Source organism: Gopherus evgoodei, chromosome 1 (genome assembly GCF_007399415.2).
Source record: "Gopherus evgoodei ecotype Sinaloan lineage chromosome 1, rGopEvg1_v1.p, whole genome shotgun sequence".
Lineage (NCBI taxonomy): Eukaryota > Metazoa > Chordata > Testudines > Testudinidae > Gopherus > Gopherus evgoodei.
The window spans coordinates 3784699-3810851 of record NC_044322.1 but is presented as its reverse complement, the minus strand read 5'-3'; the positions used below and the strand labels follow the sequence as shown (position 1 = coordinate 3810851).

At 54.6% G+C, this 26153-nt stretch overlaps 1 protein-coding gene across 11 annotated transcripts in view; it reads right to left on the bottom strand.

The window, feature by feature from the left end:
- Positions 1-26153, bottom strand: part of ARAP1 (ArfGAP with RhoGAP domain, ankyrin repeat and PH domain 1) — a 195015-nt gene that overhangs the window by 30483 nt on the left and 138379 nt on the right. For all 11 annotated transcript variants that reach the window (XM_030556485.1, XM_030556495.1, XM_030556476.1 and 8 more), the window contains 14 exons: positions 25809-25991; positions 21849-22023; positions 16358-16492; positions 15595-15730; positions 12127-12229; positions 10704-10899; positions 9894-9933; positions 9087-9250; positions 7690-7902; positions 5417-5522; positions 3155-3302; positions 1962-2048; positions 961-1029; positions 551-668 (listed from right to left, as the gene is read on the bottom strand). In XM_030556485.1, coding sequence (XP_030412345.1) covers positions 551-668; positions 961-1029; positions 1962-2048; positions 3155-3302; positions 5417-5522; positions 7690-7902; positions 9087-9250; positions 9894-9933; positions 10704-10899; positions 12127-12229; positions 15595-15730; positions 16358-16492; positions 21849-22023; positions 25809-25991 — 1873 coding nt within the window. The remainder of the gene's footprint in view (positions 1-550; positions 669-960; positions 1030-1961; positions 2049-3154; positions 3303-5416; positions 5523-7689; positions 7903-9086; positions 9251-9893; positions 9934-10703; positions 10900-12126; positions 12230-15594; positions 15731-16357; positions 16493-21848; positions 22024-25808; positions 25992-26153) is intronic.

Genomic DNA, 26153 nt, shown 5'->3' with positions numbered 1-26153 from the left:
ACGCCCAGCTCATTAACCTTTCCTCAGCTCGGTTTGATCATTTTTGTTGCTCTCTTCTGGGCTCTTTCCAAATTGTCCACATCCTTCCTAAAGTGTGGCACCCGGAACTGGACACAGTTCTCCAGCTGAGGCCTCACAAGTGCTGAGTAGAGCAGGACATTTACCTCCTATGTCTTACATACAACACTCCTGTTAACACACCCTGAAATATAAGCCTTTTTCACCACTGCATCACATTGTTGACTCACGTTCAATTTGTGATCTACTCTGACCCCCAGATCCCAGTCGGCAGTACGACCGCCTGGCCAGTTATTCCCCACTTTGTAGTTGTGTGTTTGATTTTTCCTTCCTAACTAAGTGCTTTACGCTTGCCTTTATGTTCGATCTAAGTGACTTGCGAGGTCACAATGTCAGAGCCAAGACTCTCCCGATGCCCTCTCTAGTCTGCTCGCCAGAGCTGTTATAGGTTATCCATCCAGCTCTTGGACCCAATGCCCTGCCCGCTCTACACCTGGCAGGTTAGCATTCTCTCTCCCGCCCAGACACCAACCTGCTTCCTCCCTCTCATTCACTTCGAAGCAGCTCCAGTACTCCTTCTCCTTCGTCTCGATTTTCCTCCGGTCCAAGATCTCGAAGGTCAGCTCTTCTGCGGTCATGGTGGCTGGGATCTGAGGCGAGGAAGAAAGAAGCCTCTCTCATGTCTGCATCATGGCAGGTCATGTCTCCAGATTCCCCCACCCCTCAGTGCAAGCCCGACCATCCAGTGGGGTACTAGCCCATGGACCTTTGTGTTCATTCTGTGGCTATCGCGTGCCACCACCTGGCGTATCCCTCCAGCTTCCCCTTCCTCGGGGCGCACAGCACATGACACGGTTTCTGGCAGAGACTCCGCGCAGGCCTGCCTGAAGCACGCCCAGCGACGGCCTCTCTCCTTTCCCACCGCCCCTGCCCTCGCCTCACCTTGATGTGCTGCTCTGCTTCCGTCTTCTTTTCCTCCAGATACACTGTGCAGATGAAGTCCCCGGCTTGCTGGAAGGAAACCAGAAAGGGGCTTTTACCAGCAGGTTCCTGTTTACACTGGTGAGTGTGAATCCCCTCCCGGCCTGGCCTGCCACACCCCAGAGTTAATCTGGGTGCAGAGATCCCCTCAATGCCCTACATTATTAGCCAAATAACCCCCCATCACAGGGTGGCTGGCCCTTTAAGGGGAGAAGGGTCCCAAGCCCTACCTGTGACACACTTAACTCCATAGGTGGGCAAAAGGAAGGTCATGTGATCAGTGGGTCATGTGATTTAATCAGGCCACTGCTCAGCAGGCAGCTGACCCTGTTTCCACCCCCTATTCTCAAGCAATTCAGCACAAGGAGTGTTGCTTTGTCCCCACTAGAATAGATTGCATCTGCCTGAGCGCCCCCGCTGGTCAGCAGTAGCAGTCACTGGAGCCGCGAGAAGCCATCAGCAGGAACACGGAGCATTTCTAGCTGGCTTTGTGGTGGTACAGCAGTGGTCTATTCAGGGATGCTGAGGACAGACCCAGAGGCTGCTGAGTGGGAGGGGGAAATAGCTGAAAATGTTTTCTATTTCAGCTTCCAAAGGGTAACAGGAAGTGGCGTGAGCTAGCTGGGACCTAACAAGCTGCCCCCTTCTACCGCCTAGGATTCTGGGAGCGATAGAAAAAGGGGACTTGCTCTTGGGAGGGCGAATGGACAGACCCAGCACACACAGCGCCATGAAACGATGTGTGTCAGAACTGGAAGCAGCCCCTACAGCCAGACCGCTACAGCGGAGAGCGACCCTCCCAGGTTAGCTGCTGGAGGAGACTAACTGTATCTGCCTGTTCCCTTTGGAGTTCCTGAGAGCTTAGTTTCCCAGTGGCTCTCCGAAGAGAAGTCTCAGAACCGAGCGAGCGTGTGCAGGTGAGACCTGCCCCTCCTCCACCAGTGGGCGGACGGGCCAGCTACCTGGGTTCCACTGGAGGAGCCGGCTATCCGCATCTTGATGATGGCTTGGATCTCGTCCTGCTGTTTCCTCATCTCTTGTTCGTCCACCTGCCGAGAGGACAGCAGGCCAGAGCAATCAAACCCTCTGCAGCCCGGCAGCAGGAAGACCAGATGGACAGCTTCACATGGGGCCCAGCTCTGGGGAGGACACGGGCCTCCCCCATCAGTTCCTGGCCCCCTGCCCGTAACTGAGCTGTGCTGGTCTGGAGTCACCCACCTGCCCAGCTCCACGGGCCAAGGAAAGGCACCTAAGCGCCTCTGCCAAATGGTGTTGAACTCCTAACAGGGCTTCCCGTGCTTCTCCTCACCCGCCCCAATGTCCTCAAAGCTGCCACGGCTTCATGGCCATTGTTACTCATGCTAGCTCAGGTACGTCCATACATGCTGCATTCACACCCCCTGACCGCAGTACAGCTGGACCCTCTGTGTCATAAGTGTCTCTCCTTGATCTGTGAGACGCAATCCCACCCTCCACTTGCCTCCAAGAAAACTGGGCTTCTCTAGCATGGCTCAGACACAGCCACCTTCCCCTCATGGATCCCCCAAATCCAGCCAGTCCTCTCCAAAGTCACCCTTCTCCCAGTGGCTAGGCTTTATCTGCAGAGGGTGCTTTATAGGATCTGGTGGCTAGTGCATTGCTGAGAATCATATGCCCGGAGCCAGGTGCTGAGTGGTGGGTGGAAAGAGAGGCTGGAGATCAGAGAGATGACAAAGGAAAAAACCTCCTCGTGGAGGAAGCTCCCAGGGTAAAACAATGTGCGCAAAGGGCCATAGTAACAGTAATCACACCGAGCGCTTAACATCCGTGGACCTCAAGGCACTTCACAAAGGAGGTTAGTATCATTGGTACGATGGGGAAACTGAGGCACAGGGAGGGGAAGGAGCTCGCCCAAGGTAGCAGAGCTGGCAGTAGAAGCCAGATCTCCTGATTTGCTGTCTAACATTCTGGCCACCAGACCACACTGCTCCACAGAAGAGCTTGAATAGATAGAGACCACGTTACAATGGACAACAGTGCGAACTCTCATTCTGGATGGGCGAAGGAGGCAATCAATGTTTTCTATAGGTGCCTGGTAGCCGAGTGTACGTGGGGAAGGCTCTAGGCCTGGAAGCCTTCACTCTGCTGAGAAGTAGGGCTTCTGAATGCTACATACGCTAAATATGACCACGTAGCGGCTGATGAGATCCTCCACCACGCGCCCTGCCTTGTAGTCCTTCCCGTCCGTCTGGAAGAGCGTCGGCCCGAAGACGATTGCCAGGTTGTGTGTGTTCATCTGGTTCATCTCGGAGAAGTACTGGACCCTGTGGAAAGCCAGCATGTTAAGGACAGCTCCTCCCAAAGCTCCAGCTGCCTCCCCGCCCTGCCCCAACGGCCCTCTCAGATCTCACCAGGACAGTCGGGGTGTGCGTTTCTGGGGGGACCCTCCATGGGTTGCTGTGTGCAGTGCTCTACTGATCTCCGTGGGAGCTAGGCACCTAAACGCCTTATTAGATCTGGGCCCAGGCTCTGCTCCCTAGTGGTGGGGACCCTCTCGGCCAGACATACCCTGCTCCACCTCTGACCTAGGCAAACCCCAGCCGCTGGGTGAATGGCTCAGGGACGCTGCTAGGTCAAAGGAGCCAGCTGCTGCTAACAGGGGATGGAGTTTGAATTCTGCTCTGGCTCCTGGCAGGGCTGGTGGGCAGTTGGGAACAGAACTACCAAGGAGCGGGTAGAAAGGAGTTCCTCTCTCTCCAGCTGGTGGAAGGGAATGAGCTGTGCTTCCTGACAGATCCAGCCAGACGCAGCCAAAGATTTTAGTTTATTATCCACCTATTGTGTGATGTTATGATTAATCAACATCTTATACATATTCATTGTATGTTAATAAGAGATCATTTGCAGGATTACAGAAGTACAAGACTGATCAGTAGTTAGAAGAACCATGTACTAGACATGAGTCAGACAAGCTGAAATGCAAAAATCTGTAGGCTGAGGCCTGTAAGATTTTAGCTCAGCTATTTTAGGCCGTGGAGACAAGAAATGCTGACATGAGTCAATGACCGAGAAATAACCCGAAAGATGATGGAAAAAGAGGTACCAGCTGGTAATACTGTGGAAGTTTAGCCAGAAGATTAAATTTAAATGATAAAATGCTGTAACAGCAAATATTGTCTCCCACAAAATAAAGGAGGTACATAAATGTTAAGAGAATATGCCCAGCCTATAGGGGTCCCTTGTGTTTCTAGGGGACACAGACCAGTAAGAAAGAGAGGGTGGACACTTCCAGGTACACACGCAGAATGTAGGTATAGACAGAATCACAGTATAAAAGAGGGTGCCCAGAGCTGAAAAATTGAGCTTCCCATGGGACACCTCCAGCAGGAACCATGCCCGTATTGATGATCAGCCCCTGAGAGAGCCAACAGACTCGAACCCCATCTAGGAGGATGTGAGCATGTCTGTTGTTACTTATCTCTAGGAAGTGCCAACCGTGTGACATTTAGAACTCTGTCGGTAACTTTAATAAACCGGCTAACAGAGATGTTCTTAAGTATCAGAGGGGTAGCCGTGTTAGTCTGGATCTGTAAAAGCAGCAAAGAGTCCTGTGGCATCTTATAGACTAACAGACGTTTTGGAGCATGAGCTTTCGTGGGTGAATACCCACTTCGTAAGATGCAACATGGGCATTCACCCACGAAAGCTCATGCTCCAAAACATCTGTTAGTCTATAAGGTGCCACAGGATTCTTTGCTGCTTTTAGAGATGTTCTTGTGAGTGTCTGTGTTACCTGCCTGTGGTTTCAAGTGTTCCTGTGGGCTCTAGATCCAGAACAAAGAGAGAGAGCTCTGCTGAACATGAGACTGTAGCTGCCAGAGCTGAACCCACTGTAGTATAATTAATAAAATAAATGGCTACACAGACCTGGCAGGTGGGACCCATTAGCCATAAAAGGTGCATGGCTCTTTGAAGAGGAGGCAGAAGAACCTGTCCCAGGAACTGTGGGAAAGACAAACACTGCTCTGCAGATCCTGAGTCTGGCCTTCATCCTAACCACGCTGTGCATATCTGGAGCCTCCTTTATAGGAGGGTCTCACAACCGCCCTTTGCGGAAGTTCACTTCTAACATGATTGGGGTCACACGGTGAGTTGGTGGCAGAGCAAGGGATTAAGCCCAGGTCTCCTGAATTCCTGGCTTTAGCCCCTTCCCCTCCACAGCCTGTTAGCGAGAGAACGACCCGTATCTCGCTGCATCCCAAACCAGCAGGTAAACCCAGCACCTCTTTCCTTAGCAGGGAGGCCTGGTGAGTGACTCTCTGGCTGGGTGGAACCCAGGCCTTGTGTGCCCAGCGGGCAGAACGGGGCACACAGCTCCAGCACCTACCAGAGAGCACTGGCCTCAGCCAGGCCCAGAGTGGAGCCATGCCCCCCTTACCGGTACAGGTGGTTGATCAGCGCTTTGACTGTGGCTCTGTTCACCACGGGGAGGCTGCTCAGGAGCTGGCGGTACTGGCCAATCTTCTCCTCCTCATTTTCAACCGCTGGCAGGGAAGGAAGCGGAGCACAGGGTGAGCAGGACCGCTCGGTGGCAGAGTGGTTGGGTTTGGGGCAGGAGGCTACCAGCCAAATGCTGCCAGATTGGCTGCCAGGCTTCTCTGCCGGGGGTCATCCATGGTACAAACTGAACTGGACTCTCACCGGACCCTCCTCTGCTTGCCTGATCCCCATCCATCCATTTCCCAGACTGCCCCTCACCTGCCCCATCCCCTACCACCAGCTGCTTCTCCTCACGGCATCCCCTGGCTTCCCACCCCTAGACACAAGCCCTCAGCTGCTGTTCAGCCAGGAGGAGGCAGCAGAGGAAGGGCTGGGGCATGCTGGATGCAGAGAGGAGGTGGTGTGGCACACAGAGGATTGCTGAGGTAGACTTGAGCAGAGGGGGCGGCCCCACTTGGGAAGAAGCACTGGGGGAACAGAAGGGGCCACGTGGTGAAGACACTCGGGGGAGACTCTCTGGGACCCACGCAGCCTTCCTGGGTCCTGGAGGGATTCAGGTCTTGTGCTTTTCTTCTAGCCTCCAGCCAGCCGCACTGTGCAAACCTGACTGCGCTGCTACCACCAATGACCTGTCCATGAGCGTGGATGGAGGACAGCCCGGACAGGCAGGGGCGCGGGTGGAGGACAGCCCAGACAGGCAGGGGCGCGGGTAGAGGACAGCCCGGACAGGCAGGGGCGTGGGAGGGAAGGGACATGGCTGAGCTCCCTGCTCAGATCTCAGCTGGTTGTCAGCCGGATTCACCCATCCCAGGTGCTGGGGCTGCTGGGCAGCTCCAGCTGTAAAGGGTGAATGGTCCGGCGTCCTTTCTGCTGTGCTGGATAAGCCAAAGCATCGCCTCGTTCCTCTGACCTGCCACGAACCCATCAAGAGGAGAAACACCCCCCAGTCCAGCGAGGCTGGAGATCCGGGACCCGTCTGCGTCTCAGTCCAGCCCTGCTCCCCTCGTTTCCCTTCAGCCTTCCCCCATAGGAAGACTCGGATCCTCCCACCGCAGAGGGACCTGGTTCCTGTGCCATGTTCCCCACTCAGTCAGGGCAGGCTCCAGATTTCTCTTGCTGTGATTCATGGCCCTGTCTGCGCCTGGCCACTTCTAACCCCCAGAACCAGAGCTCTCAAGCCGCCCAGAGTTCTCCAAACAAAACATCTGCAGCCTAGATGCTGTTTCCCAGCTGGATGGTGCCACGGAGAAGCCAGCAGGTGGCATTAGTCTGCTGCAGCTCAGCTGTGTGTCTCACCCACCTGCTCAGCAGAGCTCTCCAGGCTAAATAAACCAGCAAAGAATGTCTTGGAGTTGTTCTCAGGCACTCTCAGACTAGAGCCCACTGAGCAGGCTGTAGCATCCTGCTGTGCAGTGCTGGAGTGACACAGACAGAGGGGCTGGCTGAGTCGTCCGCTACTGACTTGAGATAATTAAGCTCCACCCGTAGCAGAAATGCCTAATCCTGCAATAATCAATCACAATATGAATCCCATAGGGAGCTGGTTGGTGTGTGCATGTCACACTGCCCCCTACTGGATGGCATCAGAACTGCTGAACTGTGTGTCGCAGGCCCATACGGCTCACAGCTCATGGAGATTAGCTAAGCTCTAGGAACAAGAGGCTGGGAGTTCTGTCCCTGTGACACTCTAAGAGGACATGCTGTGCAGCCAGAGGAGTGAGAATTTGTGACAGTGATTTGTCCTTCTCTGGTGGCTTCCTTCCATGGCTCTCAAAGTCTTTTACAGACAGCAGTTAAGTTTCATACACTCCAGTGTGAGAGAAGTAAATAGTATAACTCCCATTTCACAGATGGGGAAACTGAGGCACAGGGAGGGCGGTCACTTGCCCAAGGTCACCCAGCAGGCACGTGGCAGAGCTGGGACTGGAACTAGCAACCCTGACTTCCAATCCCTTGATCTAAGCCCATCTCAGATTAGTCTCCCCTTTTGGGATACACGCTCCTCTCTAAAGCAGGGCCTGTTAACAACCTGGACTCCCCATTATCCTCCCACTCCAGAGCACCCAGCTGCCACTGCTCTCCCTGCAATGCAGCCTCCTTGTGTCAGACTCATAGATTTATGGACTGTAAGGCCAAAAGGGAGCCCTGGATCACCCAGCCTCACTCCTGTCATTCAAGGCTCTGCCAAGAGAGGACAGCAGCGCCCCCTACCTGCTGCCTTCAGCCAGTCCTGGCAGAACTCTTTGGTGAAGAGCCCATCCCCGAGGTCTCGGAAGAACCTCTTCAGCGTGTTGGAGACGTCGTCCACGTGGTGCTCCCCTTCCTTGAGCCGGACCCTGCGCGCGTCCTTCCGGAGCATCTCCAGCAGGCTGGTGATCTTGGAGTTCTGGCCGCTCTTCCTGTAAATCCCCTCCGAGGTCAGCCCTGGAGCGGGACAGGTCACTCGAGGTCAGCGATGTGAAGAACAAAGAGCTCTGCCACGGGGAGTCACAGGCCACCCGCCCTCCCACTGCCCTGACACAAGAAGCCACGCGGAGCTCTGCAAGGAAGGGAAGATCAATGCCCCTCTCTCAGCATGTGCCCGGTAACCACCACCAATTTCTGTAGAAGTTGGAGAGCTGGATCCAAAGCCCAGTCTAGTCCCTGGGAGTCTTTCCCCTGCATGCCAGGGGCTCTGGATCCAGCCCTTAGCAAAGGAAACAAACCTGTGTAATAATCAGTCCTTTAAGCCTCAGACCCACACTTGGACTGGGCCCACATCAATCCTGCATCAAAACACTGAGACGTGGCACTGCTGATCTTGACATGTCTAGAAATAGCCCAGGAAGGGGCCCAAGTATGGGCTAGAAGGGAGTTTAAGGAAGGGAATTTGTTGCAGAGGAAGGGACGTGGCAGGAGATGGGGTAGCCAGCTACAAAAGGGGTGTTCAGACCTGGCCACTATGGAGGAGCTCAACACAACACTTCGAATGCCCTGAAGCCACCACTGCAACCAGCCACAGAAGTAGCCTTCCTACCCCCTCACCAGGCCGGGTGGAGTTAGCCTGCTAATGCGATGGATGCATCCTGCAGTAGGTCAAGGAGAGAAGGCAGGTGGTAATATACCTGCCTGCACTTCCCTTGTCCTCTTGGAGCTGGGTGTGCCACAGTCTGCACCTCTGAATTGTCACTACGGTTCCATTATAGACTCGGACTCATAGACATTAAGGCCAGAAAGGACTATCATGATCATCTAGTCTGACCTCCTGCACAGGCCACAGAACCTCACCCACCCGCTCCTGTAATAGACCCAGAACCTTTGGCTGAGTCACTGACATCCTCAAAACATGGTTTAAAGACTTTGAGTTACAGAGAATCCACCATTTATACTAGTTTAAACCTGCAAGTGACCCCTGCCCCATGCTGCAGAGGAAGGCGAAAACCCCAGCCTTTGCCAGCATGGGTTAGGGAGGTGCTGGGTAACGGTGCTGGCCAATGGCTCATCCAGCAACAAACCATCTCTTGGGCCAGGGGATTGCCTCTGGAAGCAGAGGTGCCCCCAGCATGCAGACGAGGGGGAGAGGGCCTGCTGCATGCCCACAGACAGGGAACTCCTGGGTGTGGACGTACCGCACTGCGTGATGTAATCGATGCATCTGTCTACGATGACGGGGATGTCTGACTCCGTGAGCTGCTGCTCGGACAACGTGTCACCGGAGCTCCCCGCAGCCTTCTGGATGGCAGCCACCCAACCCAAGAAATCCAGCTTCCTCTCCCCTTGGATGTACAGCGTCCTGGGGAGAGAAACAAGGCCCCACAGCCCCTTAACTGGGAAACAACAACCGGGACTGCTATGCATGCCGGGAGTAAGCTTTGCTGGAGAGTCCGTCAGCTGATGCATCTAGGCTGCAGCACCCCTAGCCTCAGAGGTTCCTGCCCACTAAAGTGAATTCCACGTGGGTGGAAGGTACTGGGTGAACAGCCCTGGGCAGCCACGTGTTCACACTACTCCCCACAGCCCTGCCCACCGTGATGCGTCTCAGTCTGGCCCTGTCCATCTCCCTGGAGAGACAGCAACCTCTGCACCCTCTGCTGGCAGTGTTAAACAGGGGCAGGTCTTCAGTGTCAGATGTGGTGAACGCCTGCCCCTGCAGAAACGGACTGAGGCCAACCAGATTGTTTCACACGAGCCACTGAGCATATAGTGGGGGGCAGTTTCTTCCTGCCTCTGCTAAGACGGCCTGATTTGCCCAAGGGACGTAGGGAAGTCCCCATCTCATCATCCACCCAGCTCCAGTGCCGCTGGTTATTTTTAGTCCCTTTCGGCTTTCGATTAAAACCCTGCCACTTTTTAAGAACCTGCAGGATCTAACGAACCCGAAGGATCTCTCCCTCGGTTCTGCCCTGCACTACATGAAGCACAAACAGACTTTTTACCTTCTTCTCTCCACCAGAACCAGACTGTCCCCTTGGATGGCTGTGAAATGAAAAGCAGAGATGCCGTAAGATTGCACCAGCATGGGAAGCTCGCCTTCCCCAACCTGCGACTAGGCGGAGGTCGGAGCTCGGTTTTGCTGGTGAAAGACCCACCATCCAAAGCCCCAGCTGCCAACAGAGGTGCTGACACGAGGAGACTCACAGCAGTGCTGCAGGGAGCTAGGGCCCTGAGAGAGGTGGCACTAACAGACTTCTCTCCGGGTGGTACATTGGACAGTGGTGCAGCAGTTGGCACTAGCCTCCTGGAGTTGGCACTGAACCAAGCCCCAAGTTTGGGTTGGGGGACATTGTGCCATGGGAGAGATGCACCTGAAAGATTTTGGGGCACCTTTTGCAGAAGGGGTATTAACCCCTCCGTCCTGGGCGACCACCTTGCCACCTTTAGATTCTATCAGAGGAGTGCTTTCCCTCACTGCTCCGCTTAGGAGTGTAATCGTGGAGCATTGCTAGCAGAGAACAATGGGCAGGTTCCTCCCCAGAGCAGGCTGCATTTCAGCACTAGGGGAGTGATCCTGGCCCATAACGTGCTCCGAGATCCTCCAGGATCACAGGTTCTGTACAAACGCCAGTGGCCTGTCAGACTCCCAGCACTGAGTTTTAACGTGGCGAGGGGAAAGGACGGGGCAAGCCGTGGGGTGGGTGGGGATGACGCCTGTCAGGCCCAGGGACCAGACCCCTCTCTATGGAGAAGCAAGGCAAGGAGCCCAGGAGGAGGGACAGCATGAAAGCAGGAATGGGTGTGGTACATACAGAGCTCCTGCAGCTTCTTCAGGTGCACAGTCTCCTCCTTGTCACTGTCCTCGAAGAAGGCATAGAGGACGGACTGGGAGAGGGCGAACCAGCCCTCCTTGGCCCGCTCCAAGTTCAGGCCGCCCTTGTACTGCAGCCGTCCGATCCGCTCGAAGTCGTGACTCAGCAGCTCGTCCGCTCGGGGGTGGATGAAGGACTGAGGTGTGGGCAGGGAGAAGAGAGGAGAGAAGCCATGAGCCCTTGTGCGTCATTACAGCTACCCAGCCATGAGCGGCACAAGGAGCCAGACGCAGAGCCCACCGAGGAGCTGCACCTCCTGTGGGGGGGTGCATGACAGTGGGAGGGGAAAGCTGGCGGTAGCCACCTTTGTGCCACCTGGATTTTGGGCCGGCTGAGAGCTGAAGAAGCACCTGGCATAAATCAGAGCAGCCTCAGGGGCTGCTCTAACTGAGAGCAACTTCCCCAGGGCGGCCTAGGGGCTGTGGCCCCAGAATCTCTGGAGCAGCGTGTGCTGTGGAGAGGCCTCCCCGGCACAGTCCTAAACTGCAGCCCTACGTGCTGGGGAATTCTCCTCGCTGGGCCCCTCAGGTCCCCACGTCTCAGTGAGAGGCAGCAAATCTCTCCTGCACTGGCAGCGTTACCCTGACTGGGACTCACTCGCCGCCCTTGCTCACAGCCCCTGAATCTGGTTCCCCAGGCCTCCAGGGGAGTAAGCTCTAGATTACTTCCAAATTTGGCCCTAGTCAACAAGCCCCACACTGGGCTATAGAGTGATTTGAGAGGACAGGACCATGCAGCGAGGATAATGTCCCAGTCCCGAGACTCGCTGCTCATGGCCAGTTACCTGCCAGAGCACCCTGTGCAGGGCTCCACTTGGGAACTGTCCTGGAGACAGAGGTGAAAGGAAGCCCATCTGCTCTGGTCCGGCGTACCGGCAAGAGCCAGTACACAGCCGACTGTACCAGCAGAGGGCAGCTTCCCCAGATGGGCAATTTAAAAGGGCCCTGGGCTCCCGGCCACAGCCAGAGCCCTGGACCACCAGAGCCCCGCTGCCAGAGCCCCAGGGTAGCGATGGTATCCAGGAGCCCTGGGCCTCCGATGGTGATTTAAAGGTCCCAGGGCTCCCAGCCGCCGCTACCACAGCCAGAGCCCCGGGCCCTTTCAATTGCCACCAGAGCCCTGGGGTAGTGGCAGCAATTTAATGGGCATGGGGATTTAAAGGCCCGCCCCTTCTGCCTGAGGCCACGCCTCTTCGCCCCCGAGGCCCCCCCTCTGCCTGCTCAAGACCCCGGCTCTGCATACCGGTAAGTCCCTTGAGTTATTTTCACCTCTGCCTGGAGACCAGGCTCCATTCAAATCCAGACCGGGATTCAACCCCTAGCAAATTCCCTCCACCGCTTCTCAGCGCCGGGGTGCCCCTTACCTTGGCTATGGACTTGACCCACTTCCAAATGGCCTCCGGGTTATCCAGCCCAAAGAGGTACAGTCTCTCCGATTCAATGTAGACCTCAAATGTGCTCTCAAACCTGCGTGAGGGAGAGAGTGAGAACAAAGGAAGGAAGGAGACACGTACACTGAGGATTTCATTTAACCCCGAGCCCTTTCTGGTCCCAGCTCCACCTTTACTCCGAACTACCCTGTACTGCTCTGCAGTCCCCAGGCCCAGTTTCCTTCGTCACAACAAGGGCTTCACTGCAAAAGCAGCTCTGAGAGTCCTGGGCACCTGCTGGGAAGCTACAGGAGGAGGAGGCTGGTATAGAAATATCCAAACCACGGGACCTGGTAGCAATGGGGGAGTTTAACCAACCAGACTTTGATTGAGAAAGTGATATGGCAAAACACAAAATCTCCAGTAAGTTCTTGGAATGAATCAGGGACAGCAGAGGAAGTAACCAGGGGGTGGGAGGCAGCCATTTTAGACTTGCTTCTGACCAACAGGGGGGAATGATAGATTTCACGATTCTAAGGAAAGGAAGGAGTGAGTGCATCAGAATAAGGACAATGGACTTCAAACAAGGGAGACTTTAACAAATTTAGAGAACTGGTGAGGTCCCATGGGAAGAAACTCTAAGGGGAAAAGGAGTCCAGGAGAGCTGGCAGTTCCTCAAGGAAACAATATTAAAGGCACAATTGCAAACTATTCCGATGCAAAGGAAAGACAGGGAAGAATAGTGAGAGGCCAATACGGCTGCATCTGGAGCTCTTTAATGACCTGAAAATCAAAAAGGAATCCTACAGGAAGTGGAGACCTGGTCAAATTGCTAAGGAGGCGTGCAAAAGAACAGCACACGTGTGCAGGGCCAAAATCAGAAAAGCTCAGGCACAAAATGAGTTAGACCTGGCAAGGACATAAAACAGCAACAAGAGGTGGTTCTTTAAAAACATTAGGAGCAAGAAGAAGAGGAAGAAAAGTGAAGGTCTTCTACTTAGTGGAGAAGAGGTACTAATAACTAATGACAAAAAGATGGCTGTTGAATGCATATTTTGCTTCAGTCTTCACTAATAAGGTTAACGGTGACCAGATGCTCAACACAATCAATACTGACAACCAAGGGGAAGGAACTCAAGCCAGAAGAGGGAAAGAACAGGTTAAAGAATATTTAGAGAAGTTAGATGTGTTCTAGTCAGGAGCACCTCATGAAATTCATCCTAGGGTACGTAAGGAACTAGCTAAAGCAATCTCGGAATCATTAGCAATTATCTTTGAGAATTCCTGGAGGTTGGGTTAGGTCCCAGACAACTGGGGAGGGGTAAATATAACACCTATTTTTACAAAGGAGAACCAGGAAGACCCAGGGAATAATAAGACCACTCAGCCTAACTTCAATATCTGGAAAGACACTGGAACAAATTATTAAACAATCCATGTGTAAGCATGTGGAGGATATAGGGGTTTAAAGGAATAGACAGCATGGCTTTGCCAAGAACAAATCATGCCAAACCAACTTAATTTCCTTCTTTGATAGGATACTGACCTAGTGGATAAGGAGGAAGCAGTAGACATGATATACTTTGATTTTAGTAAGGCTTTTGGCACAGGTCCGCATGACAGTCTCATAAACAAACTAGGAAATGTAGTCTAGATGAAATTACTATAAGGTGGGTGCACAATTGGCTGAAAGACCGTAGTCAAAGAGTTGTTATCAATGGTTTGCTGTCAAGTTGGGAGGGTCTATCTAGTGGGGTCCCGCAGGGGTCAGCTCCAGGTCCAGTGCAATTCAATACTTTAATTAATGACTTAGATAATGGAGTAGAGAGGATGCTTATGAAATCTGTAGATGACCTCAAGCTGGGAGGGGTTGCCAGCACTTGGGAGGACAGGTTTAAAAATTCAAAAGGACCTTGACAAATAGGAGAATTGGTCTGAAATAACGAGATGGAATTCAATCCAAATGAGTGCAAAGTACTTCACGGAAGAAGGAAAAATCAAAGGCCTAACCACAAAGTGGCAAATAACTGGCTAGGTGGTCGTACCGCTGAAAAGGACTTGGGGGTTAGAGTGGGTCACAAAAGGAACAGGAGTCGTCAGTGTGATGCAGCCACAAAAAAGGCTAATATGATTCTGGGGTGTATCAACAGAAGTGTGTACAAGACATAGGAGGTAACTGTCCCTGTCTACCAGCTGGAGAACTGTGTCCAGTTCTGGGTGCCAGGCTTCAGGAAGGATGGGGACAAACTGGAAAGAGTTCAGAGGAGAGTAACAGAAATGATCAAAGGTAGAAAACCTGAGCTGAGAGGAAACGTTGAAAAAATCTGGGCAAGTTTAGCCTTGAGAAAAGAAGGCTGAGGGGGTCCTAAGAACAGTCTTCAGATACTTTAAGGGCTGTTCTAAAGAAGGACAGTGATCAACTGTTCTCCACGTATATCAAAGGTGGGGCAAGAAGCAGTGGGCTTAATCTGCAGCATGAGAAGTTTAGGATACATATTAGGAAAAACTTTCTAACTCTCTGGGGAGTTCAGCTCTGGAACAGGCTTCCGAGGGAGGTTGTGGGATCCTTATCACCAGAGGTTTGTAAGACCAAGCTGGATAAATCCCTGTCAGGGCTACTCTGGGTTTACTTGGCCCTGCCTCAGTGCAGGAGGCTGCACCTGATGACCTCTCGAGGTCCCTTCCTGCCAACATGCTGATGATCTACAGAGCTGCCTGACCGGCTCCAGGGCTACTGTGAGTGTCTCCCTCCATTCCATGGAGCGACCACAAAGGATCTTGCCAGACTACAGGTCCAAGCTCAAGAACCCCGCTGACTTCAGGGATGCTGCTCCATATTTACACCAGTGTGAGGAGAGAATCAGGCAACTGCCGTGTAAGCCACGCCCAGGAATTGCACGCTGACAGCTGACAGCCTGGAAGACGCTCTCACTGCTACGGGTACGAACAGTTATCAGAAGGCTCTGCTTTCGCCTAGGAGACAGCCTTGCTACTTTCACATTCAGGGACAGGTGGTTTGATTCCCTGGAGGAGACAAATTCCTCAGGGACTGGAAAGACCCTTCTGAGACCCAAGGCAAGGTAGATTTAATGCTGCTGCGAGGAATTCCTATTGCGATGCAGCCAACTCATGCAACAAATGATCCCCGCAAAGGTAGGTAGGTCTGAGTCCCGTACTACTAATGGGGAAACTCAGACAAAGGTTTAAGTAACGGGTCCAAAGCACGTCACCGGCAGAGCCGTGACCAGACACTGGGAGTTCCAAACTCACTTGTTACGCACACAGCTCTAGAAATAGCTGGACGGCGCCCATGGGCCCTCCCAACGTCATTAGCACTCACTGGCCTCGGTACCGTTGCTGCTCCAGCCTTTGCCAGAGAGGGGTCATTATGTTCCCATTCCCTATAGAGTGTTTCTGCAGGCTGGGGCCCCCTAGGGCCATGCGGGGTGGGCAGATCCTTACCCGTGGGTGTCAGGCGGGTTGTTCACCAGGCACACGATCTCTTCCATCTTGATCTCGCCGTTAGGCACAGCATTGCGGTCGTTCTCGTAGTAGCTGAAGATGCTGTCGTTGAGGGTGCACCAGCGGCGGCTGAATTCTACGGGGGACAGGAGTTAAAGGGGGCACGGCGTTAACAGTGGCTTACGGACCCCAGACAAAACCCGCTTAGTTTCCAAGCAAAAAAAATGGATTGTCCAATGGCCAGGCCTGCAGGTTTCCCCGGGGATCCAAGAGCCAGGTTGGGCTCTTCCCTTTCCACACCTCCGCACTGCCAGCAAAGGGTCTGTCAGCCAAATTCTATCCTCTGGGCCACCCTGGTCCTGGCACTGGGTATGCACATTGGAGCTCACAAACAACTCTGTTAATGACGTGCAGGCAGGACTCCAGCTCCCACAGCTGGGCTGGCGCTGCAGCGTTAACCGAAGTCAAGAGCTGCCACTGCTTATGCTAGGCATCTACAGGGACATCTGACACCCTACACGGCCTGGGTCACACCCCATCACCAAAGAAACCCTGAGTGCGTCTGTATCTGCCCTGGGGTTTTCTACTCTCTGCAGCATAGGGCTGGGTCTTTTTTCTGCAAGAGACACTTCCCCTGAGCCACAGAACGAGCTGCTGTAGCCTGACAGAAGGACAGTGCCACCTCAGACAGCACCACGCCACATGATGCTGCCCCAACCCTGCCCGCCTCCTCTCCCCGGCAGGTAACCACCGAAGCCCCTACCTTCCCGGGATTTCCGTTCATGCACCAGCTTGGCCATGGAGGGCGTCTTGTAGAGGAAGCCGTTGTGAGTGACAGATGGCAGGATCACCGAGTAGTGCTTCTCCTCGCTGCTCCCCGCTTCCACCCGCGGGATCTCTGCAGTCACAAATAGCATTAAAGGCCCATTGGGTGCATGCCGCGCCCAGCGGACAAGGGATTTGAACTCTCGCTGGCTAGGAGCCAAGCGTCACTCTGGCATTGGCAGCCCAGGGCAAACAGCAACCCTGAGGTGGTCAGGGCCACCTACCAGCTTCGTATGAAAATAGCCATTTGGCCACAGGCTAGAAGCTGCTTTCTGCCACTTTTCTATAGTACCCCCGGGCAGCCCCAGAGACCACTCTTAGAGCAGGCCCGGTGCTAGCTGTCATGGTGCCTGGCGCTGCCTGCAGGACTCAATCTGGCCCGGAGGGACCCATGCTAAGGATGAGAGAGGGGTTCAGTCTTCAGGGCTCAGTTAACCCTTGGCCTCTCTGCTGAGACCACAAACAGCTGTTACGTGCACCCTCGGAGCTGGGTTGAAACCAACAGCGCAGGTTGCCCAACAGCCAGCAGCTTGTCAGCTTTCAGACCCTACAGCCCTCGGGGGGGGACAGAGCTCAGACACTATATCCAACTCCCAGCCCTCTGAGCGGCCGTCCTGCCTGAGTGAGAAGTGTTAACCCCTCACCTGCCAACAAAGAGACCTCAGTCACACCCACAGCATCCTCTGCCTAGGCTGCCCCAAGCCCCCTCTTATGTCTGATAAGTCAGCACCCCAGAAAGAAGCAGAGGGGCTGAGCAGCCATGGCTTATCTCAGCAGGGCAGCCGGAGGGGAGCTCTGGGCTACAGCCCTAGCTTTGCGATGTCTAGCCAGCTATAGGGGAGACGGCCCTCCTGTCTCCCCTGGGGGCTGATAAGAAGCTGAGATGCGACGTGCTGTGCAGGGTGAAGGGGGTAGGAGACCAGGTGCTCTGTAGGGAGCAGTGTCTGCACGTTATTCCGAGTTTTCGACTGCCCTGCATGCTGCAGCTGGTGCTCTTAGCAACGGCCGACACAGGCCTCTCCTGGGAGCTCTGGGCTTTGTGCCAACTCACGGCTCCTCCAGTTACCCTCTCACCGCCTACTACTCAGTGCCCCGTCCCCTCCTGCTGCCACCTCCCAAGGTGTACACGGGGCGCTTCCTGCGCCCCTCGGCCCGAGCTGAGCTGCCCTCCAGCGTCACCCTGCCCAGCTGCTCTTTACATCCTTATGAGGAGCAATGCCCAGGTACGGGGGACGCCAGCCCTCAGCCAGGTGGGTTAAATCAATGAGTGGAGGCTGACTGAGGCCAGGCACAGACTTGCTGTGGCTGGAGGCCGGGTGATCTCAGCGCAGAGCCGTGGCCATACCACTGTTCCCGCTGATGATCGCGCTTAGCCAGGCTCTTGCTCCTTTCAGAGTGCGCAGCGAGGCTCATCTCTTCCCACCAGCCTGGTGCTAAGAAGAGGGGCTGCGGCGGGGCCAGGCCGAAGGCTCCAGCAGTAGGACTGCTAGACTGAATGTAGGGAACAGTTCATGTCCAGGTACAAGGGGGCAGTAAATTAACCTCCCCAGGCAGCACCACTGCAGTGGTACCTCTCCTACTCTGCTGCTTGGGCCTGGAGAAGAGATCCTGGCATAGAGGTCCCTTCCTTGGGCATCTGAGCCCTGGAGGCAGGCCTGGTGGTCTGCTTGGGAGGCTGGGATGGTGCCAGTATGGCAGGGCACATTCAAGGCAATCGCAGGGGCAGGCGGATTGTGTGAGGATTGCAGCAGGGCATCGGAAATGGCCCACCACCAGGCTGTCACAGAGCCCCACAACAATAGCCCTGGGACTGGCCGGGGAGACGCTGTTGTTACAGTCCCTTGTCGTCGCTCTGTTAACGGAAGGAGCCGGCGCAATCAGCCGGAGCTTGTCTCTCCGAGCTGACAGCTCTGTTGTGCTGCTTCGTGACCAGCAAGTCAGGGAAGGGATTCCTGAGCTACGCAAACCGGACAGAGACAGGGCCTGGTTTATCTAACATAAACCAACAGCCAGGCCGGTGGGGAGACAAAAGCCATATCCTCACACCATGCGACGCCAGCCCGGGGGCACGGCACTAGTGCTGAATTCACTGCTAACCTTGAGGGGGCGAAAAAGGGGAAAAAAAAAAAAAAGACTCTCCTAGTCAGGTGCATGGTCTTGGGGCTAGGGGAGCTGGGCTCTATTCCCGGCTCTGCCACAGACACCTTGCGTTAGTCACATCGCCACTCTGTGCCTCAGTTTCCCCATCTTTAAAACAGAGACGATATTCCTTCCTTTCCTCACAGAGACACCATTCAAGCTGAAATCACCCATGTCAGTGTAGCGCGCTGAGCTCCTCACAGGGAAGGTGCTCAGGAATCAGGGCAGAAGGTCGTTCTCTCTAACAAGTATTTCTTCAATGCCGATGGAGTGCTCAGGGCTTTCCAAACCACAGCGGAAGATAAAGTCCCGGCCCTCAAGGGCAGGGACAAAATCCTGCAGGTGGCCAAAGGACGGGCCTGCTTTAAAAGCTGATCTCAGTTCTATTCCCAGCACTGCCATGGACGCTTCATGGCTCCAGGGCTCAGTTTCCCCCTTGGTGGCAATACTCAGGCCCCTTGGTGCAGTGCTCAGAGATCTGGGGTGGAAAGGTGCAAACTCTGGGGTTACTGCTGTTCCCCAGGGAGCAGGGGCTGGATAGGGTGGTGTAGAAGCGAGGTCTCTGCCCAGGATTGTTTACAGCAGAGATGCTTATCTGAAACCTTTGGCTCTGCCAGCTGGCAATCTGGGCATAGCAGCTTTGTCGAGAGCTCTCTGCTTCTCCCTCTTTCTGGTCTGGCTGAAAATACCCGACGAACAGCCCCTCCTGTGGTACTTCAGCCCTTATGTTTTTGGCCTCATCGGGAACCCAGCTGTACAAATGATCGATGGGGGAGACATCAGCATTCGGGCACTTGCTCTGTGCGAGTTTTGAGCCTGGACTGCACATTCTCCAGCCTGATTTGCCCATCCCTCATAGACAGGGCCCTTATGTCCTTGCCAGAAATGTACTCTGCAAAAACGACTCAGCGCACTGGACTGCAGGCAAACAGCAGGAAGCAAGCCCGGGATGGCCCCAGGAGAGGGACTATTTTATCTAAGAGCTCTCAGATGTCTCTGATTCATCATGCACAGGCTGGAGAGGGCTCCCCACCGGCTGGATTTACTTTTGTGCTGACATTTCTAAACTTGCTGGGCCAGATTTCTCCCCCTCTCCTCCCTCCACCCCTCCCATAAATTTAACAACTTCAAGAGGTTTATAGGTCACCCAGATATTACGGTCATGAGCGAGCTGTCTATAGATTAAACTAGAGATCAACAGCAGAGATCGATTGGCCCGCACTGTGCTCCCAGGCATTGTATTCCGGATGATGGACATTACCTCTCCTTTTTCTCCTCTGCAAAGTCCGGGTCCCTACCCGAATCAATGGGAGTTTTCCAGAGACATACCAGAACCAGGAGGAAGCCTTTAGAATGAGACGCCCTTTGACTGACTTGAGGATTTTGTCCTATGGAACTAGAGCTGCAGATTAGAGATGAGCCAGAAGAGAACCAAATCCTGGGCTTGTTTGCAAATGGGCCGTTGTGCCCTAGCGCTAGCTTGCCGGGATCTAACATCGAGCGCTGCAGGGCCGCGGCCGGTGGGTAAATGTTTGTGGTGATGCAGGGTGAGGAGGGATTCTATTGAACGCACACAGTGGATCTTCCCCTGGAGGCCAGGATCTGCTCGTATGTGGCTTGACGCACTCATGCTGCAAAGCAATGAGCCACGCTGAGCAGGAAGTCAGCTGGGAGCTCAGGTGCTCAGGGCACACAGGTCAGTCCCCAGCAAAGCACTGACGGGGGCGGAAACTCTCACGGGAAATGCAGAGCAGCCCAGGGCAGAGCATCGCTTTGGTGAATACTGGGCAGCTGATGGGTCATGCTTCCCCCAGCCATCTGCCCGAGCACCTGAAAACACCTGGGTCTGTTGCCTTAACGCGTGGTCACCTGAGACAGACAACCCTTTGCCGCTGGCACTCCATCACGCTGCTGCGCTGAATGCACAGGCATCCAAGAACCAGCAGCACGGTGACAGCCCTCTAGCAGAACCGGCTGGGCCCTGAACAGCGCGGCGCGGGACATGGCAGTCGGCGGGAGCTTTGCATCGCCTTTCACGGGAGCAGACGCTAGGCGTGCTGGCATCCGGAGAGGTCCCAGCAATGGGCTGGAAGGCGGAGCTCCACACTGGGTCTCCCGGTGACTGTGTGACTGAGAACAGGCAGAGTGCAACCAGGCAGAATAGGAACCAGCAGCTCCTACCACCACCCAGCTTGCCCTTCCTTCCCACTTCAGCAGAGTCGCTCCTGATTTACGCTGCTGCAGCAAAGAGCCAAATCAAGCCTGACTCCTTCTCATCTCATACGGATGGAGCACAGGGGCCAAGCAGGGGAAAGAACATCACTTTTCAGACCCCCAGGAGAGGGTCTGCAGGCTCCGGCTCAACGGGGCTCCCTCCCATCGGATGCTGCCCTAGATTGCTGAGGCATGCTAGGACAACACGGAAAGATGCTCCAGGCAGATTCCAACCAGCACATGAGAATGGTGGGAGAGAAGCTGTCGCTCCCGGCGCCTTTGCAACTGGGCTGTTCGCTGCATTTTCTCTGGGTAAGAAGGGCCTTTTAAACACAGGTTTAAATGTGTGTTACAGCTGACGCCAACGTACACTCATATCAGCCCCCTCCTCATTCATACCCATTGCCTGTGCTCATACACCCCTCACACTTTCTCCAGAATGGTGGGGGAAACTTTCCTGGAAGCCTGACCAGAACTAGCTTGATTTCAGCTACACGCCAAAGACTGTGTTTGTGCCAAAGTTGGTCCTTTGGGGCTGAACCCTGAGCCACACTGGGGCTAGGAGGTTCAGCTCTGAGTCAGGCCAAGAGGAGGCAGGGGAGAGTTCAGAGCAGGCCCAGGGACGGGGCGAGGGCAGTTCTGGGTTCACATGGGACCCACAGAACCAAAGCCCTGGCTCATGTGAACCGACACCGCCCAGTTTCAAATAGCTCTGCCAGGGACCTAGCACACTCCAAGCTAATGCTTCAAACCCACGAAGGATCTCTTCAGAGTTCTTGCAACTTTGCTATCCACACTTGGCCCCTCCTCCATAGTGCGGAGGATCTCAAAGCACTTGCCACGCGTTGCAAACCAAGCCTCATTAGCGAGGTAGGTGAGTGTACCCAGCCCTATTTCACCGATGAGAGAAATGACACGAAGTGACTCGGTGTGTGACCTTGAACCAGTCAGTAACGGAGCAGAGAACAGAGCCCGCGTCTGATGCTCTAACCACTAGCCCAGCCCACCCGTCTCTCTCAGGCAAGGCAAGCTCAGCGGCAGCATTCCCACTGCCCGGTCCCACCTGCTCCTCTTACCTGAGTTTTTGTTATGAAGCAGGAATTCCATCTGCAGCTTCTGTCCAGCCTGCTCGGCTAAGGCGATGGGGTTCGGGAAGTCGGGGTCCCCGGAGAAGCAGCTCACCTCCGCCCCGCAGAACACCAAGGACTGAGTTTCAGCCAGGTCGCTCGTCGTCACCGTAGCGCACAGGGCCTGCAACAGGTCAAGGAAAGCAACAGATGAGTCCAGTCGCCTCTGGAGACACGGCAGAGCATCAGCAGAGAATGACAAAGCCCCCTCACCAGCTAAAACCCGGGCAGGCTGTGGGGGCTCCGAGCTGAGCTCAGCAAAAGTCTGGAAACCAAAGATGGACAGAGGCAGAAAGCGCCACAGGCAAGGGCTGCTGATTGCTGCAGCGGAGAGCTGGCTTCCAGGCCAGCTGGGGAAGGGAAAGGGGCTTGAACTGGGGGAGAAAGTTTGGAGCAGCTTTGGTTTTAATCCCTCCTTTACGGAGCCCTGGGTGAAGTCATACAGCGAGAGGGTGGGACAGCCTCTGTATAGGGAGAAAACAAGCAAGCCCACATGTGGAATTCCAGAGCGCCTCTCCAACTCCCAGCCAGCCAAGAGAGGCTTAGGGCGGGGACTGGACTTCCTAAGCAAACAAAAATACAAAGCCCAGGAGGGAAAGCGGCTTGCAATCTGATACGGCCAGCCTGGTTTCTGTTGTTCTGCAGCCCAGTCACTGCTCCCACGTAATCCTCACCACGGGTGTGAAGCAAAAGGAAAAAAGAAAGAGTTCAAAAGTGAATTATGCTCCTCCCACCGTCCCCCCAACTTTGCCTGGAGCATGGAAAAAAAATCCGCTTTCCCGTTTGGTGCCATGTCTGTCACCAGCCGTTACCAGTGAGGGCTTCAAGTTGTCTCTTAAAGGGATGCTCAACATAGCTCTCTGAAATTAGCTCATTTAAAATATTTCAGTTCCCTGATAGAGCCCCCGGGAAAGAATTCCTTTAGAACAGTATCACAGGGGTTGGTCTGCTATGCTGCAGTGTTTAGGAAGGTCATTTGGAGGCCCCCAGGGTAACAGTGCATCCCCCTCTGGTGGCTGGTTCTTTAGAGGATAACTTCTTACTACCACTACCAGCCAAAAGTTATTCCTCTTGCTCAAGCAGCAGAGGTCCGGGCTACGGTGCTAATGACCCTTCCGAAGCAGTGATTTTGAGTCCCAGTAGACTTCACTCACTTGGTGTGAGAGGCCAATAACAGCAATTAAGCAACACAAGTAGGCAGCACAGTGTGTGAATCATATTGCCCCTTAGTGACTGAGACACTAGAGGATAACAGTCTACTAGTGCTAGAGGAGCTACTCCTTTAGCTCATGCCGACTTCGGTGCTGAAGCGCCCTGGTTCAAAACTCGCTGTCCACCCACGGCGCGGGGAGGAGAGGAGTGTTACACTTGGGCCAACCACTCCTGCCCCCCGCCCTGCAATGCTTACAAGCTCGGCCAGCTTTGCAAGAGGAACTTGTAATGAGCTGGGGGCTCGAAAGCCATTTGGTGTTCAGGGACTGTCGACACCTGGAACAGACCAGGGTACCCATGCGGTTCCTAGCTGCACATACACAGTGATCATGGCAAAGGTGCCTGCGGGAGACCCAGCCCTCGAGTTGTTGTTCAGTCAAGATCAGTTCTTTTCAGGCTGAACAAAGCCACTAGCCCTCAGGGAGGATGGGATCTAGGCCAGATGCAAGTTTCAGTCTGTCCTGTTCAGACCTTTGTACTGGGCTAAGAGATGAATGAACCTGCCAGGTCCCTGGATGGTCTTGACATTTGGTTCCCAGCCTCTCTCCCTACAGGCTGCAGCCAAGACCAATACGCACTTGGGGCAAATACTGCTAGAGCACCCCTGTCGCAGCAGTGAGACCAGCCTTGCCAGCGGACTGCGTGTGGGGCATGAACGAACAGGGCCCGAGGTACAGGGATAGGGGCTGGTGGGGCACAGGAGTGGATGGCGGGCCTGGAGGAGCCGGGATCCTCAGGCATGGTCTATTCCCAGCATTACGAGGGGAGACACTGGCCCCGTGGATAGGATCACGGGAAGAAAGCAAATGCAGCATTATGCTCAGGGAGAACGGCCTGGGTGACATAAGAACATAAGAGTAGCCAGACTGGGTCAGATCAAGGTCCATCCAGCCCAGTGTCCTGTCTTCCAACAATGGCCACTGACAGGTTCCCCCAGGGGGAATGAACAGAGCAGGTCATCACCAACTGATCCATCCCCTGTCGTCCAGTCCCAGCTCCTGGCAAGCAGAGGCCAGAGACACCATCCCTGCCCAGACTGTGGGCCGGGGATGATGCCAGAGGTCCAGGTGGGAGGGGGTGAGCCAAGACTCCAGACCCCGATGTTCTGATCACTCCATCCACCCAGCTCCTCCTGCGGTATCCCGCTGGATTTGCCGAGTGGATTATTTTAGCTTGTGCCTTCTCCTTTCTTTCTAGCTCCAAGAAAGAGCAAAGCTCCAGCCACCTCCCCACAGCCCGGGGAGGACCTGGGATCTCAGGACTAAGCGGCCCCCCATCTGCAGAGTGGAGATGCAGCCAGGGACCAAATCCCCTGCAGAAAGCCAGGGGGAGAGAGAAGAGACTCTGAGAGCTGTTCAGAGCGGAAGCCTCTGCCTGAACTGGAAGACACAAGCTGCCATCTCTGGGACAGAGAAAAGGAAAGCGTTTGTGCCAGCTCTCCTCCAAAGCCAGCCAGGGTCTGCAAGGAACTATACTTGAATTCGATACTAAGGCTGCTGGACACAGACAGACCCTGTGGTTCTCCAGAGCTCTCTAACTCCTGGCACAGTCCTGCGCGGCCCTCACCTAAGTCCTGGCCTGGATTCCATTGCCGTGCAAGGAGTCTCTGACTGCCCCACAGGGTCACTGCAACGTGAGAACTTAAAGCGTTTGTTTTACCCCCACACACTTGATCAAGAGCTCAGTGGGCACTGTTGGTGCTGAGGAAAAGAACTGGCAATTATACAGACCCCATTTGCCACAAAGCAAGCTACAGACTGTACACTGGAATCACTCTCATTCAGGTCTGAAATGCAGTCACCTCTGGGGTGGCACACAGCAGCTACTGAATAGCACACAAGCAACATTTCATGACACGTTACAACCATACCTGAGACACTGCAGAGGGAATTTCAGGGAGACAGAATGTTATTTCTTAACTGGAATTTGGCCAGAACAATTGGATTCCCCTCCCAGGTCGAGACCTGGGATCTTTAGGCTAAGAGCAGGCCAGGCGTCAGTTTAACATCTATTTATTGAAAACCAACATTTAACCAAGCACCAGGCAAACTACTGACCACTCCCACAGAGCCCGACCCTGAGCCACTCCCTCCCCCCCGTGCATCACAACCTCCCCTGGATACAATACACACATCACAGACAATTACATTGAGCACTTGTTGGTCAGACAGGAGCATGCCCATTTCACAGATGGGGGAAACGAAGCAGGGAGCCAGGCAGCCTCTTCTGGGTGATCAACCTGCAAGACCTTGGAGCTGATTTCATAGATTTTAGGGACAGAGGAGGTCAGACGTGAGGCTCACCACTCGGGCCACTGCCTGGGCTCCCACAGCTTCTCGTGCTATCGACTGGAGCTGTGGGTACCTCCCCCTCTGAAAATCAGTGTCACCATCGGTGGCCCATTTGTGAACATTTGGGCTTTGGCAGCTGGGCAAAGCTCCCAGAGCGAGTCAGACAGAACCACCCTTAGGAGATCCCAGCTCCCAGGCCTGAGCCCCTCCCCACTAGGCCATGCTGCCCTCTGTGGAAGACGATGAGGAAAATCCAGTGTTGAAGGAGGCTTTAGCACGCAGGCCCTGGGTGGAGAAGGCCCCACCCGCTCACCGTCTCCAGGCGATGGAAACCCCTTGCCGGCACAGAGGCCTGCAGAACCAGTCCTTCCCCTGAAATGTGATCTCGAGACCACTAGCCACCAACCTTGTTGAGCTCCTCCTGGTTGCCGAAGAGTGGGTGGTAGCGCCGATACTTGCCCTCCTTGTACTTGGCTATGAGGAAGCGTCTCCGCTCCTGGCTCCCACTCGCCACATGGATGGCCTCGCTGGGGGGCACGTTGGCTGCCCAGAACTGGTTCGCCACGGAGTTCCCAACCTGGCAGAACAGCTGGGGATAAAAAACAGTGATGGCAGAGTGAGCGGCACAGACTGGCACCTCTGTGCCAGTGCCACCGCCTCCCCATTACCCTTCCCGCATCCCCCATGGATCTCCGCTGGACACGAGACAAACCGTGTAGGGCTGGTGCCTAGCACAGCTCTGGGTGTGGTC